Raw genomic sequence first — 17,875 nt, 5'->3', positions numbered from 1 at the left:
GCTCCACAGCAATGTACACAAGGCTTGGTACTTAAACTGCACATGGGCATAAAAGATCTCTTTTTGTTTATATACATTGGCATTTACAATGCAAAGACTTTTCATCTTAATTTTTTTATTTAAAAAAAAATCTTTACAGATAAATAAATATCATGTTCTGTGCCAGATCAGTTGTGAATAATCTGGATTAATCAGGAAAACAGTTTGTCTCTTGAGTTTTTAAATGAGTTAAACAGGAACAGCTGTATTTTAGAGGTTTCTGAACAAGTGAGCGTAATGTGTGGTCCACTGAACAGGAGCTGGAATGCTGTCGTATGAGACAATGTGTGACGAAACATTTCTCCCACTGAAAACACTACATCCAGATGAACAGAATCAACCTTTTGGTATCCACTGCTTACTCTGACAATGCACCAGAGAAGTTTACTTTTTAAAGCATAGCACTGTATATGTATTTGGATTTAAAGTATAGATGATCCTCCTAATAAAGAGTCTTACAGTTTCTGAATACCCAAAGTTCAGGTCAGTATGGACCATTCTCAATATATGTAAAAACATGCAAGTTTCAAAGTGCATCTTTGAGATGCTCTGTGGTTTTTTATTTCTATGGTAAATGTTTGATCTAGTTAAAGATCAAACATGCATTCATACCTTCCTCTCAAATGGAACTAACAGTCACTGGTGAACTCAGAACAGTTACTATTTGGAAACTGATGTTAAAGGAATAGACAATTCTGACAATGACAAAGTCATTCACATCATTAAGGAATGTACTGCTTGAGTCATGGTCATTATCATGAGAATACTCGAGAATCAGAGAGCTCAATCAGCAGTCTCAAAGCATAAGTACTCACTTCCCACAACTCCTTTCCTTTCTCTGATGGCTCTGTTGTCGATCTACCAGCTGCAAAAGATGGAAAGTGCCCTCATGTTGTGGCTTGATGAAGAGCCTCCTCAAAGAGCATAATCCTTGAGGCCTGTGCAGTACGTGGAAGTTGGCCTCTGGAGCCTTGCATATGATTGACTCTGCCATTGTGTGTCTTCAGCTGTCCTTCCAAGTGTGGTTTGACAGGTGAATATCCAATGACTGCTCATCTGTCAGACGCCCTATTGTAATGCCACCACTGGACTCTGGAGTGACAAATCACGCTTCTCTGTCTTGCAGTCTGGGGAATGAGTCTGGGTTTGGCGGTTGTCAAAAGAACGGTACTTGTGTAAAGTTTGGTGGAAGTGGGAATATGATGTAAGGTTGTTTTCAGGAGCTGGCCTCGACCCCTTAGTTCCAGTGAAGGGAATTCTTAATGCTTCAGCACACCTAGACACTTTGGACAGTTTCGTGCTCCCAACTTTGAGGGAACAGTTTGGGGATAGTGCCTGTATTCCAACATATAGACACGGATAAGCAGGTTTGATGTGGAAGAACTTGACTGGCCTGCATAGAATCCTTTGTGATGTTCAACAGTAGGTCAGATTTGCTGTTAGACCCCACTTCCAGTCTTTATGCTAAGTGAGGCTAATTATCTCCAGCTCATCTCGTCATGGCAGCCTATACGGTCAAAGTACCGGCCGATCATGCTCTAGATCTGTCTCTGCCTGTCCTCCTTATGAAAAAGCTCTTGGAAAGACATTGGTGGGAAATGTCCATCTAAGTGATAGTTATTTGGTATCCTGATGATGAACAGCCTTCTAGGAAGCTCGGTTTGACACACACAGACTATCCTTACCTTGGTCCAATAGTTCTCAAGTTCTGGGCAGCATTGTGCCCATTGTTGGCAATGCCGATCAAAGAATGCCTGCTGTTTTGGTGGGGAAGATATTCAAGAGAAGGCAGATTTAACAAAGTTATTACGAAGTAATGGCTTGATTTGGACCCACAGTGGTGAGTTTGTTTTACTCGTTATCTACTCACTCTTCACCAGATAAATTTTTATTTGTCTATACACCTACAATTTAGACAGTGCTAACCTCCTAAGCCCTAATCTAAGGCCCAATTGAATAACCTCTGTCTTATTTCATAAGACAAGCTAAATAATTAATAGCAGTGTAAATGGACTGAGTCTTATATAGCCCTTCTCTACTCTCCCAGAGTACTCAAAGCGCTGTAAACAACATGCCTCATTCAAGAACTTGCTTCTATACTTAAGTGCAATCTAACCAACATTCACACTCCTATTGGAGAGCAACTTGGGGTTAGTATCTTGCCCAAGGATATTTGGCATGTAGCCTGGGGAAGCCAAGGATCAAACCACCAGCCTTCCAGTCAGTGGCTGATCTGCTCTACCACCTGAGCTACAGCCACCCCGGTGGTAGTTGGTACTCCTTACTGTGTACTCCTGTCTTCTATATGGTCTAAGCCTGCAACAGAGAGGTTCTTTTCTATAGATGACCACCACCATCATCAGGATCACCAAACAAAACACTACAAAGAGGTTTAGGACAGAGACAGAACAACAAGCTGTTACTGTTTCAGCTGTTTCAAGCTGCACATATAATATAGTTCATGCAGTGAACACAGCCATTTGGTACAACCAAGTTATTTACAATTCCTAAATATTGAACCTACAGACTTCTGCTTGTAAATTTTACTTGACCCAGTTCTCTTCATTTTTATTTAAAGATTTTGTGTTTTCATAAATGTATTAGCAGTACATCTCACAGTACTTGATTTAAATTATAAGCCAAAATAATTGAAAGCATTAAAAGAAACCCACTGCTATGTAAACGCGTAATATAGAAGAAGGATTATATTACTGTATTAATGTATTGTTACCTTAAACTTTTTAATGTTATACACAGTGATGCCAAAGCAACTTCAACTCAGAACAAGTAATTGCTCTCTGTTGATGTCAGGGAAAATTCAACTATTAATGAATCCATGTTACTCTGTTATGTTAATGCCTGAGTGTTGCAATGTGCTATTAAAAAGGCTCACGCATAAATGTCAACAACAGAGACAGCTTGTCATCTGACAGTAAATACTGTTTTGTGTTCTGCATATCATACGGGTCAGCTGTTCCACACTTCAGTTTCATACGGTGGAACAGTTTGTAATGAACCTTATGCGAAGTATAATAGCGAAGTTCTATGGTCTCACATCTGTCCGCTCCCTGGTGTTGCCGACTAAATCTAAGCTTGACATCACTTCCACTTTCCCGCACTGTCAAGCTGTTTGTGACATCCCTGGTCTAGTCCAATCATCTTCTCCCGGCCTTTTTCAGGCCAATCAGCATTCGTGCCACATACTTTGAATCTGTCATTCTCCTTTGCAGATGCCTTCGTGCAGCCCACCCCCTCCTCATCACCGCCTCTCATCACTTAGGTTCCATCTAAGCCACTGTCTTCATCTCCACCACCAGCGTCTAGACTCTGGGGGGTCCTCCTCTAATCCCTATCACACCTGGGGTTCTGTTCCACTGAGTCAGGCCATTGGAGTCTAACCACCAAATATCTCTATCTTTATTCTCTACATCAATAAATCATGTTCATTCTTTCTAATGGCCTCTCCTTATTGAAATAATAAAGCCCTCCTCTGGATAAATTACACAGAACCTTTTGCACTGTGTCCATTGATTATATCAGAAAAATTAGCCCTTAAATCAAAAGCATATTGATTCTCCTTTATTCTCCTCTCATGCTGTTTTCAGAGGGAAACATATGTTGAAACCTGAATTTACACTGGATTATTTGGCTAGTAGGCCTTCCACTCCCTTCCTTACATTTCCCCTTCAGGTCTGCTGAATTTTGAGCTGCTAATATGTGCAGCTCTGGGCAGAATGCTGTTTATTTCTAAAGTGAACTGGCTCCATCTTTGTAAATAAATTATAGTGCATTATTAGTAGATCTCAGTGTGATATTGCAGAAAATTTGCAATATGCAGTATCACAATAATTTGCCCTGCCTGTTGTGATCCAATTGACCAACTCATTTCCTCCTCCCTAGGATTTCTATAAATGCAATAACAGTCACTGAACTGAACTGAATAATCCTAAAGCCTACAATACAAAAACAAACATTATTAATTGATTATAATTAACCTTAATATAGATTTATGTTCTTCAGGGCAGACAACATCTTAACAAGTAGGGTTTTTTTTCATGAACTCAGGGACATCACAATGAATTATGGCATTTTTCGCCTCTCCTTTCATAAGGGATGAAAGGAAATGAATGAATAATAATAACACTAATAATAATAATTTTCAACTACTTTAACAGAATTTCCCAAATGAAACATTTGTTATCTTATCCTGTCTCATTGTTATTTCTACTAAAACAACTATAATTAAACGGAACATACATTCGTCTCCGTTTTTTAATATCATAGTATAATATCATTGTTTTGGAAATATACACAGAGATCCAAAGCACTGGGTAAAATAAATGATGTCGAACTTTATAGATCGAATATCTGAACTCTTGAAAGAAAAACCACCACAACAAAAAAAAGTGACAGCCATTCAATCCTTCTCGGTCCATCCTCTGACCACTCATGCAGCGTGATGTGCGTGAATCACGACATACCATCATGTGGAGTGATGTAGGCAGAAGCCCACAGACTGTGATTCACTGTAAAGGAGGAGCCAGTTAAACAGCGTGGACTGTCGGAGAAGAGAGGAGAGAAGAAAGCGAGCTGAGGGCTGTGAGACGACGAGTCGGCTGAAGCGAGAGTGCGAGGTTTACCAGCTTTTTATTTCCTCCGGAACCCTCGACGCTGTCATAAAGAAGCCTGTGAAGTGAAGGACTCTCAGGATGGAGCGGATGGAGTCAATGGAGCCGATCTCGGCATACTACACCACGGATTACCCGGAGATCCAACCAGACAGTACTTACGGATCCAAAGAGACAACCGAGAGCCAGGCAATGACTCCACCACCTCCAACATATGACGAGGAGTTGGTGCACAAGGTACGACCATATGGTCATCATGATACAACAACAGGTTTCATAGCCAGGAGCACTTTTATGCACTTACTTGCTGCGCGTTTTTTTCACGTGATTTTGCTTCTTGTTTATTTCTTCTTGTTTATTACTGGTGAAATGTGAGGAAACGTTTCTAAACCCCGCAGCATCCCGGTCCTTGACCGGATTTGCGCTCACGTGGTGCTGATTTACATTCAGATGCAATTTATAGTTGGTCTGTTTCCAGCCCTAATGTGTGTCAAATCACTTAATTCCTTCTGAGATGAGCTGTCAGCTTACAAGAAGGTCCCCCTTCACATATGAGCCGATTACTTCCTGCTGTCAGGGCAGGAAAGCTTTAAAAGAGGTCACTTTCTTTGAAAAAATGTCTTAACCAAACGCCAAATTCCCAAAGCAATCCTCACATTTAGGTGTTGATCACCAAAAAGTGCTGTAGAATAAAATTACATTTCAAACTCAAATTTTAGTTGACAAGTACACTTTCAGTTTCTCCTTACTGCGACCCAAAGCTCAAATAACCCATAAATACAACAGTAAATACACTAATTTATTTCTGACACCTTAAATTCCATAACTCAAACACACTAAAATACACAAACACACTAAAATGTCAGAGTGAATGTGATCCTGTTTTGACTGTTGTCACAAAAACTGTACAATATAGCCATTTGTCATTCAAAAAGCTTAATTGCGCTCGCAGCAAGCAGTTAAGTTACATTAATGTCTGGATTTAAAGAGAACCACTGAATCCTTCCTGGTGCTCCCATTTGACCTCACTGTTGATGGAACAAAGATAAAAGAGGAGCTCCCTTTAGGCTTCAGTGAAATGTCACATTGTATTTCAGAGCTGTGTTGCAGAAACCATTTCCCTTCAGTCTGGAGGAGTCATGTCATTCAAATGGCATATCTTTCTTCTGATAAGCATCTGGCCTCCAGCCTGCTATGTTCTAATTTCTCTCTTTTTAGATATAGCAACTGAGCAGAATTAGCACATCAATACTCTGATTCAACTGATAAGACATAAACTTTAAAATAAAACTATCCGGTAAAGTCAAAAATGTATTCCCTTTAACTAGCTGCCTTTAATTGCCTTAGAAATTTATTATAATCTTGCTACTTATTTATTTATGTTTGCACTCATAAATGTCCCAGATCATTGGGTGCACCCTTGGTTTAGGTTCAGGGTTATTGGCAAGGTTAGGCATACACTTATTTTTAAGTTTATAGAGAGAGTCTCTGGGAAATTAACAGAATCAAATTCACTTCATCTCTCTGAAGTCTAAAGGCATGTGTATGTGTCATCTTAGTGTGGAATGTGATTGGTTGGGACCAAAATGCAGACCCTAAAGGAAGGTAGAATTAAACATGAAATGAATTAGAGCAGGCCGGGCCCTGCCATTGACTGACCTAGGTGGAAGCACTGCTGCAGCACACAAAGCATTGATATCTCCACCAAGCTGGGTGCAGAGGTGGTGATGGACAGCATTACGGAGGACCAGGCTTACTCTTTGAAGATGGCGGGCTCAGACAAAGCCTATCTTTTAAATGCAATTCAGAGTTTCCTTACATAGACTTGGGCTGGGAAGCAGCCGATTATTGTTCAAACAACACAATTATAATTTGTGAAATTGAAAATGAAATAACTTTTTTATTTTATATATATTTAATATTTTTATTTTATGAAAAGTCTGGATGTACCTCTTTACCATTCTCATGCATGTGCACACACATGCACATGTGGTCTGCGTCACTGCCATAACAAATACATTCTGTGCACTGCCAGCTATAAGACCTTATGCAGAAACGTTTGTGATTTTCCTAATAATTTCAAATGAATTTCAATCATAAAAAAGGTTGTGAATACTTGTGTAAAAAGATATTTTAAGTATTTAAGTTTTAATAAATTTACTCCCAAACACTCCAAAAACCATCATCACTGTCATGGGGTGGATTTTGTGTGTAGATTTACTCGGCATTGTTTGGCTGTAAAGGGCTAAGGAATGCAGTGCGAGTCTTCACAAAGATAGATGCAATTCTAACATGTGACTGTTATATCAGCTCACACATATACACACCACACACAGACTTGTAGTGTCAGGGAAGCAGGTGCACTGAAAGGGGTCATATTCTAAGAATACACCGTGTTCTTTGTGTCTAAATCAAGAAGAGTAATTTCAAGTGAACTTGAAAAAGTCAGTCTTGCCTTTTTGCCCTTCCTTTGCCAATATAAATAATAAAGGGACTAATAAAGGTTTATCCTATCTTTTGTACTCACTCTTCTCAGGCTTTCACTCTGCCTTACCTTTTCCTCCCAGGAGGAGTTCTAATTACACAACAAAAAAGGCTCTTTTTAAGAGCTCGTTGGTGAGGCCAGTACTTACTCATGAAGCTGAAATGGTTACAGTTGCTTTGTGGATTCCGTTCTGTTATTAATTCTCCCTTCAATACTCACAGTTGTCCCAGATGACATTTTTAATAAAGTCAACCTAATACTGCTTTTGTAATATTTTTGGAAAGATTAGCTTAGAGACATCTTTACAGACAGAGTGGTTTTGTATTTTTTCTTACTGCCAATATTTCACATTAATACCCACAAAAACATTGCATTCTTTTGTATCTCGCAGTGGTTTCCTGTTTTTTCCATTCTCTCCATGGCCCTCATCCAAAAGACACATTTTTAAAGCTGCAAAGCACTTTTTTTTCTTTTTTTTTTCATTTTAAAAAAGTCTGTAAGTGTAGTAAAACCATGGTAGCTACCTGTCCACCACAAAAAAGCAGACATCACTATCAACTAGCTGGTTGAGTGTTTAGCTAAATAGCGGCAGACCAAAACAGAACTAAAAAGGTGGATACAGGACTTTAATTTGTCTAAAAAAACAAACACTTGGTCTTACAGATTGCAGGGCACATTGACTTTTAGTATTGGAAACAGTGACTTTATCGCCTGTTGTTCTGTGGTTTCAAACCCCAGCTGTGCAGTATATCAAAGCTTAAATCAGTGGCAATTTGGAAACTGTCAAGCTAAATTACATTCTGGTCAATACTGCACATGCTCCAGGAAGAGAAAAGTGACATTTCAGAGAACTGTATCACTCTAAACTCACCACATCCCCTAATGCTGTTACTCCAACGACTTGTAAAAAGACATCCCATGCTTATTGCCTCAGTAACCTCCACAGAAGCTCATACTGAGGCTAGAAAGGAAATTTGCAGGCACTTAGCAATCTGCCTGTGAACCACAGAGATGAGAGAAATCTAATTCTTCTTTCTCTCGCGCACTACAACACATATACACAATATACATCATCAGTGTGTAATTCCCAAACATCTGTGGTGCATTCGCCTCATTACCTCCTGTCTCTAGAGGGGTTTCATGAGACAGTCTCACTTCTCGGCTAACTACAATTTAGTAGCATCACCACATGTACGTGTGTAGTGAGTACAATGAGTATGTTTTTTTTTTCTCAGCACTAATTCCATCTTCACATGTACACATGGAGGCATTATGTTACACACTCTCAGTTATGTCCAGTAAAGAGGGAAGTGATACAGCTGAATCACAGCAGGATCAGATCAAAATATTTAAATAAATTATTGTCTTCAGATTTAGATGCAGTCAGTGGCTTATGTGATCACAGACTGCATGTAAAAGACAGATGTATCTTCCACATCCCAAAAAGTTAATTCTGTTCATCTGGACGTGGCGTTTTCAGTGGGAGAAACATTTCCTCACTCATCCAAGTGACTTCTTCAGTCTCAGCTGACTGCAGATTTCCCCAACTTTATAAACAGTACATGTGCATAATGACCGAAACTAGAATCAATGGTGAAAAATGGACTGTCAGGTCAGTTTCTTGATCGTTAATGTGATCAACAACCACTGATCAAAAACCATTGATTAATGGCCATGAGTACCATTCACAGAGAGTTGGGGAATGGCTGCAATCACAGCATTATAAGATGGTCAAAGATGTACCCTTAGGCACCCTCTTCAATTCAGAGATATCTGTATCTGTGGGGATGGTGTTCGCTCTGCGTTGTACCATCCTGATGACACCCAGTTTGTGCTTCAGTGGATGAAGCAGAAGCACAAGCCTTAAATAATGATCCGTAAGCGTAGGTTTATAGTACACATCAACTTTCAAATGTCCCCATTACTGATGGAAATCTCACAGTCTAAGAAGGCTAACCTGTCATTTTTCATATCATCTGTGGTGAGCCTGAAATAATTTTTCTACTGAGTTAATGTGATCAGTGAAATGTGGTATATCCAGTACACCACTTCCTATGTCCCTACGAAGTAGTGTACTGGCAGATGTTAGAAAGTTTGACCTGCAGTCTTACCAACTCCTGTTGGTAAGACTGCAGGAGTAGACTTCCACTCTTTAGAAAAAGAGCCCTAATCAGGCACCAACTGGGTACCTGGTTATCAGCACCTGGAGTACCAGAAACTCAAAATAAGAGTCAATAGCAGAATAATCTGTTTGACGTTGGCAGAGAAGATTTGGTTTTTGATGTACACAACCCACACACTCAACTCTGCTACTCAAAATGCATATGCATTTTTTGTGGCACTATTTAAGGAGAAATAAACAGATTTTTCAAAGCTATCAAATTTATTGCCTAAAAGCATTATTACATCAAAGAAAAACCAGATACAAATTTCCTTAGGTTTATGCTGTGAGTTTTACTGTGCGGCTCCCCACCTTTCAGGACACAGTAAACTGGAAAAGCAGAATACATGTAAAGCCTCTCTGTACAAGGTGTATTTCAAAGGAAGAATAAGGAAGTGAATTTGCTGGTGACTCCTGAGTAAAGCTGATATGAAAATTCACTGGATGACTGATGAGGCAGTATCCATATTTAATCCAGCACACTGGGATGTAACTCTTTTCTAAAAATCCTCCATATGCTGAAATCAAATGAGGCTACAAAAGCTGCTTTAGCTTCTCAGCTCTAATCCTTTCCTCCATTCCCCCCACTTCTTTTATTTATCCCTGATCATTCATAAAGCCTTGAGGCAAAATTGAGTTCAACCACTGCCTGGTTTATCTGATGAGTGTCATGCCTTCACTTTTTTCTTGATTTGTCTTAGTTCTTTACAAACTGCTCATCATCAGATCAAGTTCAAGTTCAAGAACTTTATGCATTCTATCCCAATTTATGAACCTTTTTCTATTAGTTTAGCATGCCAGAAAACTCACCTGCTATTATTAAAGCAGCACTGAAAAACTCAGCGCTTTAACCCCTGGGCCATTTGTCATTCAGTGCAATTTTAAGGCAGGCCTACTTGTGCATATCTGACCAAGAGCGATAATCACATTTACTGTCTTTTCACACAATATTTGGCCACAATGACAATGAGTACTCCTGAGTTTTATCAAGACAGGACTGGTTGAAAGTTCTGTTGCCTTTTTAAGACCACTTTATTACATTTCCATGGTTACTATTACTAGACATCAAGTGAAGACCACTTCTGACAGCACATCTGCATTTGAATCATAAAGCAACTGTAGTGGATGCTCCAGCCCAGTAGCTCTTCTAGTATTCTACCCCAGTGATTAACGGCCACTGCAGCTAATTAGTGCATAAAATACATTACTGAATGTGTATTAAGGTGAAATCTAAGAGTGTGAAGATGAAGGTTCTTTCATGAGAGTTAATGAATGGAAGTCTATTTTTTATGCCTAACTTTCTTTCTATAAACATAATTAAGATTTTTATTGTCTCAACCTGCCACTCTATAAAATGCATTTGGGTGTAAATGAAGAACTACCCTGGTGCCACAGGGAGGAAAGAATGTGAATTTGGCAAAGAACAAAGATTGGCATTGATTTCGGCACTGAGTTTCTTAAAGATGGCATTTCCTTTGCCTTGCAAAGGGTTACCAAAATATTTACATATATTTTATTCAAAACTTATATGTAGCCAATATACCCTAACCTATGCTTAAAAAATTTAGGTTTAGCCTTTCTGCGATTTTTAAAGCTTTCAAGAACAAACGTTCAAACACAGGTCTTTTCATTGCCTGTCTTTACAATCTACAATCCTTTTAGTTGTCTCTTCCTAAACATAACCACATAATGATTGAAGAAATCCATCATTCTTGTGGCTTACTGCATTATTTACTGCATTTTTCTTCTGGCAATAATATTTATAATATATTTCACTACAGGATAAAATGTAGTCATTTGGCTGTCACAAGATAAAAGCCACATAGCCTGCATCAAAACTCCCAGATCACTCCTTGAAGAGAGCAGAGAACAGCTTGACTGTGTCGCACTTACTTAATCTGCCACAGTTAAAGGACACTTTGTGGGTGTGGAGGTGGTGGGTACCCTGGTGTGACTGAAATTAAAGCGCAGTAGACAATGAAATATTGACTGATGGTCCTGGTGACTAAGTTGGATGTGTGAATGCTGCCTTTCATTGATTCCATTGTCTTGAAGGTTATCTCCTCTGGCTTGTGAGTCATGCGGTAATAGTGGTACACTGCCAAGCTCTTAGAAAAGAAAATGTCGGTGCTGCTTGGAAACAGAATTGTCGACCATGACACAGATGTTGACTCACAACTGAAAATTATGAAATGATTGCAAGCATTCAACCATAAAGAGATTTTCAAGGCCAATTGAGACTGCAGCCAGGCTACTTCCTGCTGCTCCCGTATCACTAGGGGTCACCACAGCTTACTCTGTGCCTCTACCATATACTTAGACCATATATATAGAGGTAAGAAATTTAACTGTGGGATTTTATGTGTTTTCCTACAGACAATCCTGGTTGGGGACAGTGGTGTGGGGAAGACATCTCTGCTGGTGCAGTTTGATCAGGGCAAGTTCATCCCTGGCTCATTCTCTGCCACAGTGGGCATCGGATTCACAGTGAGTGCTTGGAACAATTTTTTTTTTTATGAAATTGGACTGGCTTTTATTTATCCATGGTTTTAGATTTGCCTCTGGCATTTCAGACATTAGCAGTGTGGGAGGAGGCAACCTAAGTGTCATTGTGTGAGAGGTGGGGTACACCTTGGACAGGTCACCAGTCTGTCTCCGTTTTATATATATATGCAGATTATACAACTTATATGTATAATCTGCAAATGAATACTTTCCATCCTCTTTAGAGTTTGCTCATTTCGATAAAAAGCTGATGATTCACATTTGCCACTCAGTGCCATTAAAATCAATGCAGAAGAGAGGTTGTAATGAGCACAGGCAGTAGCTAGTGTGACGTCACTCACTGGTTTGTAAGTTCTTATTATCAAGCCTCAAGATGACCCTTTCTGTCTTGGTGTTTTGAAACCAGATGTGATGAGAAAGGGATGGTTCTCATTGGCTAATGACTTGTGATTGAAAAGTAATTCACCGGGAGTATCCTCCTTTGTGAAACTTATCACTTGATTGATGAAAATTTACAAAATGGGCCAAGCAGATTATTCAATATAGGACGTCAGGGCCAGGGAAACATTTCCTTACAGTCATTGGACTTAGATGTGTTTTTGCACCTACATGTTTCACTTTCCAAGCCTTAAAGCTACATCTATCTTTAATACTATCTACATTAATGACATGAGAATGTAATTAGAACCACCCCACTGAAATCTTAAATGGTGAAATTTAGAAATATTTTTTAAAACAATTCTGAAGTTTGCAACGATTTAATATAGTATTAAATGAAGCAAGTGGGAGGGTTTTCTTTCCCATAAGTTTTTATACGTTGTGACTTCTTTTTGCAATATGAGTCACCCCCTGCTGACCATTAAAAGGAATGGAGGTTTGAGGTAGTTGTACATTGCCTCTCTCACTAAACATATATTTCAAAATCTGAAGAAATAAAGCCACAACTATCGACAAACATAGATAACTTGTCTTTGTACTTTGCATTTTTAATTTGTTCTACTAGCTGCTCGTACTGTTCTTCTGTTTCTACCTCTCTCAGAATAAAGTGGTGACTGTGGATAACGTAAAGGTCAAACTGCAGGTCAGTAAGTAAATCAGTTCCAGTGCAAAGTTGATGTGCTTACACAATAGCACTCTATTTTTAGAGTAGTGGCTGGTTTCCTCTTGGGCATCACCATTATAAGTGAAAATAAGAAGTAGCCAAGTGGAAACAGGCCAGTTCTTTTCTGTTTCAGATATGGGACACAGCAGGACAGGAAAGGTTCAGAAGCGTGACACATGCGTATTACAGAGATGCACACGGTGAGGCGATACAAACCCTAATCCATATCACAGCATCACAGGTGTTACACTGGCACTCAATTTTTGTTGGTTCTCTTTCCAAAGCTTTGCTCCTTTTGTATGACATCACCAGCAAATCATCTTTTGACAACATTAGGGTAAGTCTGTGTTTGTACCCTGGGAAAATATGAAAATGTGCTACAGTTAAAGATTTATTTATGAGTGTGTTTGTATGTCTCTTGCTTCAGGCTTGGTTAACAGAGATCCACGAGTATGCACAGAGCAATGTAGTCATCATGTTGCTGGGCAACAAGGTAAGAGGAAATTGTTTGAGAAGCTTAGCATGTGGAGCAAAAAGTGCAAAAGAAGGATATGATCTGTGCTGAAGACAGAGCAGTTTCTGGATCAGGGCATTTTGTAAAGATAATGTAAACGAGTTATAAAAGAGTTAGAGCAAAGTGATAGTGCTGCTTTGGGTTCAAGTGTCGGGTTTAAGTATATGTAACAATATGAATGCAATGATAAAAATGTGAGTGGCGCCACATCGTAGGTAGCTTAGTAATAATAACATTTTTAAAAGCTATATATAACATATATGATGCTGTATCACATTTTGTTATATATTAAATTTACAAGTCCTCACAAAAAACAGTGTAAATTTAATCAAATGTACAGTCGCTGCACTACTTCAATCACTATGCGTGTATAAAAGTATCTGAACTACCAGCAAACTACTACAAACGTGTTAGACTACTAGTTTTATTACATGATCTACTCTTCAACATTGAATAGTGGTAGCAAACACTGAAAATTCCACAAGATATGTTTTCCTTTAGAAATATCCTGATTGATCTTGTATATTATGAAGTCTAAAAATGTAAATACTCATACCTGTGCATGGTTTTGTTCAGCTTTAAAAAAAAATAGCTGTATCAAGATGTACATTGTTTTTTTTACTTAATAGTTTAAATGTGTTTATTTTTCTGCACCAAGTCTTTCCTAAAATCCTAAACTAATGTGTGTTTATCAGGCCGACATGAGCAGTGACCGAGCGATCAGGAGAGATGAAGGAGAGAGGCTGGCCAGAGTGAGTATTTTATTTACTTCCATAAAAACAGAACTGATAGCGTTTAATCTGCTACTTACTGTGTTGTGCTCTCTTTGTGTGTTCAGGAGTACTCAGTTCCTTTCATGGAGACAAGTGCCAAGACAGGGGTCAATGTAGATCTGGCCTTCACTGCTGTGGCCAAGTATGACACAGATGCCACACAGTAGCTTTTGAACAGTCCATAAACTATAGATGTGTATGATCTGAAATGGTCCTTGTTTGAGCCAACAAGAAGTCATGTAATGGGACTAAACAAAGATAAATTATTATCATTTGCTTTGCTTTTCTTCTTCTGCCACTAATTTCATTTTCATATGACAGCAGCAAAGTTGTTACTACTGAATTTGAGATTGTTTTTTCACATCGCTCAATTTTATCTCACATCTTTGCTGAACATAGTATATATTTTCAGAAAATTCCAGGATTCATTATAAAGAAATGTTTCAATTCCCTTAGTACTATATAATTTAACGTATTTATTGCAAGGGATTTATTCTTAAGTAGTCCACTACTATTTTCATGATGCTATCTGTGTTTTCTTACCACAATCCTCTGCAGTAGAATAATTCTATCAATATCAGTGTTATCTTCTAAAATATGCCTTGTTCTGTTCTTCAGGGAGTTGAAGCATCGGGCCATCCAGCATCCCAGTGAACCCAAGTTCCAGATTCATGAATATATTGAGGCACAGAAGGAGAAGTCAGGTTGCTGCAGCTACTTTTAAAACTTATCTCCCAACTCTTCCTCCTCCCATAGCTCTGGGCGAACAGACTGTCAGAGACACATTACTGAGTGGGAGGAAGCCCTGTATCTCACTGCTGCTCACAAAATGTTACACTGCCATTCATTCAAGACTAAAAGCCAAACGTACATCAGTGGATTAACCATGCTACAGACCCACACAAATTTTCTTTAGCTGAATACCTCCAACTCTCCAGACGTCAGTTTGCACTACTGATGCTTTCTAAAGTACATTCAAGGAAAGAGTAGTTATTTATTTGATATGTTAAAAAAAAATTCCTGAGGGAATATTTTGTAACTTAGATGATCAATATTAGTCTCTTGTATTTGTTTTTTTTTTTTTAATGCAATTGCAGTCAAGAGTTAGTAAATCTGGAGGCAGGAGCAAACAACTAGCCTGACCCTGTCACAAACCACCTACAACTCCATAACATAGTTTTCTCATTTGTTTAACATGAACCATGCTAACAGACAGTGTATCCTAGCCTGTTAGCATGAGAACTTTTACTAATTTTGATTAAGCGCAGTGCAACCGATGCTAAAGGAGCCTTTCATTTAGAGAATATTTGGTTATAAATCCAATTAAAAACCTTTTCATGACATTTACATGCATCTTCTATTTTTAAAATTGTATTTATTTATTTATTTATTTGTAAGTAATTATAATAAATTATAATTATCTATATAAAATGTATTTTCTCTTGGTGAAGTTATATGATTCATGTGTCTTTGGAACAGTTATTTTTGTTAATATTTTCTGTTGTTTCCTCACATGTGGACGGTAAGGCGCTAGGCTGGTTAGCGCTTTTGCCTCACAACAACAAGGTTACTGGTTTAAGCCCTGGTTGGGATCATTGTGTGTAGAGTTTGCATGTTCTCCCTGTGCCTGTGATGATTTTTCTCATGCATATTGGGTTAACTGGTGTTTCTAAATGAACTGTAGACCGTATGTAAGGAACTTAAACTACTTGGAGCATGTAGAATAAACATTGGCATGCAGAGCAATGCATCTGTGAACTGTGTCTCTGGGAGAAGGATTACTGTGAAGAGCGAACATTCGATACTAAGTACTTGAGTTGTTGTCTGTTATTTAAGGAGGCGTTATGTACATACAGCATGAGTTGAATAATTTTATATGGTGTTATACTGTGCAAAAGTCTTGGGTCATCCTTGTAATAGTTGCAGCATCTCTTGGGGGGGGGGTGTCAAACCAAGTGCTCCATTGTCTGTTTTTCTATCCAGGTGTGCTTTTATTGTACATAAAGTGTGTTTGGGATCATTGTCATGCTGAAGAATTAGGCCATTATCAATCTGCTGCTTGCCCGATGGTATTGAATGCTAGTTCAAATTCTGACCATACTTATCTGCATCCGTAATTTGATCAAGTTTTGACAATATCCCCAACATCACTGGGTGAAACACAGCCTCAAACCATGAAAAGGTCTCCACTTACAGATGGCTGTTGAAACTCAACCTCTACTGGCAACTCATTGAGCCAAATTTGGATTTATCACTGCATAAGACCTGTTAGCACTGATTTTCACTCAAGTTCTTGTGTAATTTGGCACAGGTAAGCCTTTTCTCCCTGTTCCCATTCCTTAACAAGAGCCTCTTGACAGCCATCTTTCCACTGAGACCATTTCAGCACTGTAAGATCTAATGAGATGACAGTATTTAAAAAAATTATGCAAACTTGTTGCCTTAGAGAAACTAATTACAGTTTATTTAAGATATACGCAGTATTTTGAATAATCAGATTTTTCTGAGAATGAATTAATGAAAAAGTCAACTGATGAATATGTCAGTTGAAATAAATAATTCGTTTTTAGCACTTTATATAGTTTGTTTTTGCTCTACAGGCCAATTAAAAGCTCAGTTGCACATGCACGCTGAACATGCATTTGAAAGTGCCTCCATTTTTATTTTTGTATAAGAATACACTAATATGAACAGTAAATTTGGGTAATCAGTTTTTAAATGCTCAGGGCTGAATTTAGATCCTCCAACAGATATTTTCACAAAGCTGCATTACATTTTTTGGTTCCTCTGAAGAGGAAAACAAACTGTTTTCATTCATCTCCTGGCAGTAGCATGTATCTTAATGCTACACTGTGTTATTTGCTAACGCTGTAAGAGACATTCTGTACAGAGCATACAGGAGTTTTACCAAAACCTTTGAAATCTGAAATAAAAGAGTGGGAGTACAAGTTTTTATTGACCAGAAAACCATAATGAGCTGAAGAATGCCAAACTGCTACGTAAAGAAGAGGGGAAGTAGTGAGTGGTATTTCTCTCTGTGTCTGTCCCTCCAGGTTACACATTTTAAATAACACGAGTTAATACATTAAGGAAAGGTTGCTTTTGTGACATTTGTTTTGGACAGTAGTCTACAATGCTCTTCTGCAAATATTACTGCTTGATGAGTGTATGTTTGCTGTGTTACTAAGTTTGGACAGGTTTGATATACTTCTAAATTATTCAGATTGTGGTCAGCAGACCTTTTGTCTATTGAGCAGCTGTTTTGTTTTGACAACACCACTGCCACAAGCAGTGTTTTATGTGCTGTATGCTGGATAAAAATAAATAAATTATTTTTACCTGCAGGGGTGCTCTCTTACCTGCAGACAACCACCATAGCCGCAATGGTGTGTGTGTGTGTGTGTGTGTGTGTGTGTGTGTGTGAGAGAGAGAGAGAGAGATTACCATACCCCCGATGGTAATTGGTTGCAGTAAGTCACAACGAGCAAGGACAGATGGACTGAACCAATAATTTACAAAAACTAACGTCATTACTTTGATCTGTTTGTCAGAATCACCATCTAGTGCAGGTGCACAGTTGTAAAAACCCAACAGGAATTAAAAAAAAGAAACTAATTTCCTGTTTGCAGGCCTGGCCTTCAAAATAATAGCATGGGTTGTCTAACAGT

The 17,875-nt window shown here is 38.6% G+C and overlaps 1 protein-coding gene across 2 annotated transcripts; it reads left to right on the top strand.

Annotated features, from left to right (window-relative positions):
• Positions 1-4,546: 4,546 nt before the first annotated feature.
• Positions 4,547-17,551, top strand: LOC309713583 (ras-related protein Rab-37-like). Of its 2 annotated transcripts, XM_082545326.1 has the most exons (9): positions 4,547-4,904; positions 11,690-11,800; positions 12,858-12,899; positions 13,054-13,120; positions 13,205-13,257; positions 13,348-13,413; positions 14,130-14,186; positions 14,273-14,349; positions 14,826-17,551. In XM_082545326.1, the coding sequence occupies exons 1-9, from the start codon at positions 4,749-4,751 to the stop codon at positions 14,929-14,931; spliced, it is 735 nt and encodes a 244-aa protein (XP_082401452.1). In that variant the 5' UTR covers positions 4,547-4,748; the 3' UTR covers positions 14,932-17,551. The 2 variants fall into 2 exon arrangements, with proteins under 2 accessions (XP_082401452.1, XP_082401451.1); XM_082545325.1 differs by having other exon boundaries at positions 13,054-13,257.
• The last annotated feature ends 324 nt before the right edge of the window (positions 17,552-17,875 follow it).

This window comes from Aulonocara stuartgranti, assembly GCF_965226115.1.
Source record: "Aulonocara stuartgranti genome assembly, chromosome: 8".
Lineage (NCBI taxonomy): Eukaryota > Metazoa > Chordata > Actinopteri > Cichliformes > Cichlidae > Aulonocara > Aulonocara stuartgranti.
The sequence above is the reverse complement of the archived record's forward strand: the minus strand, read 5'-3'. Positions and strand labels throughout refer to the sequence as shown.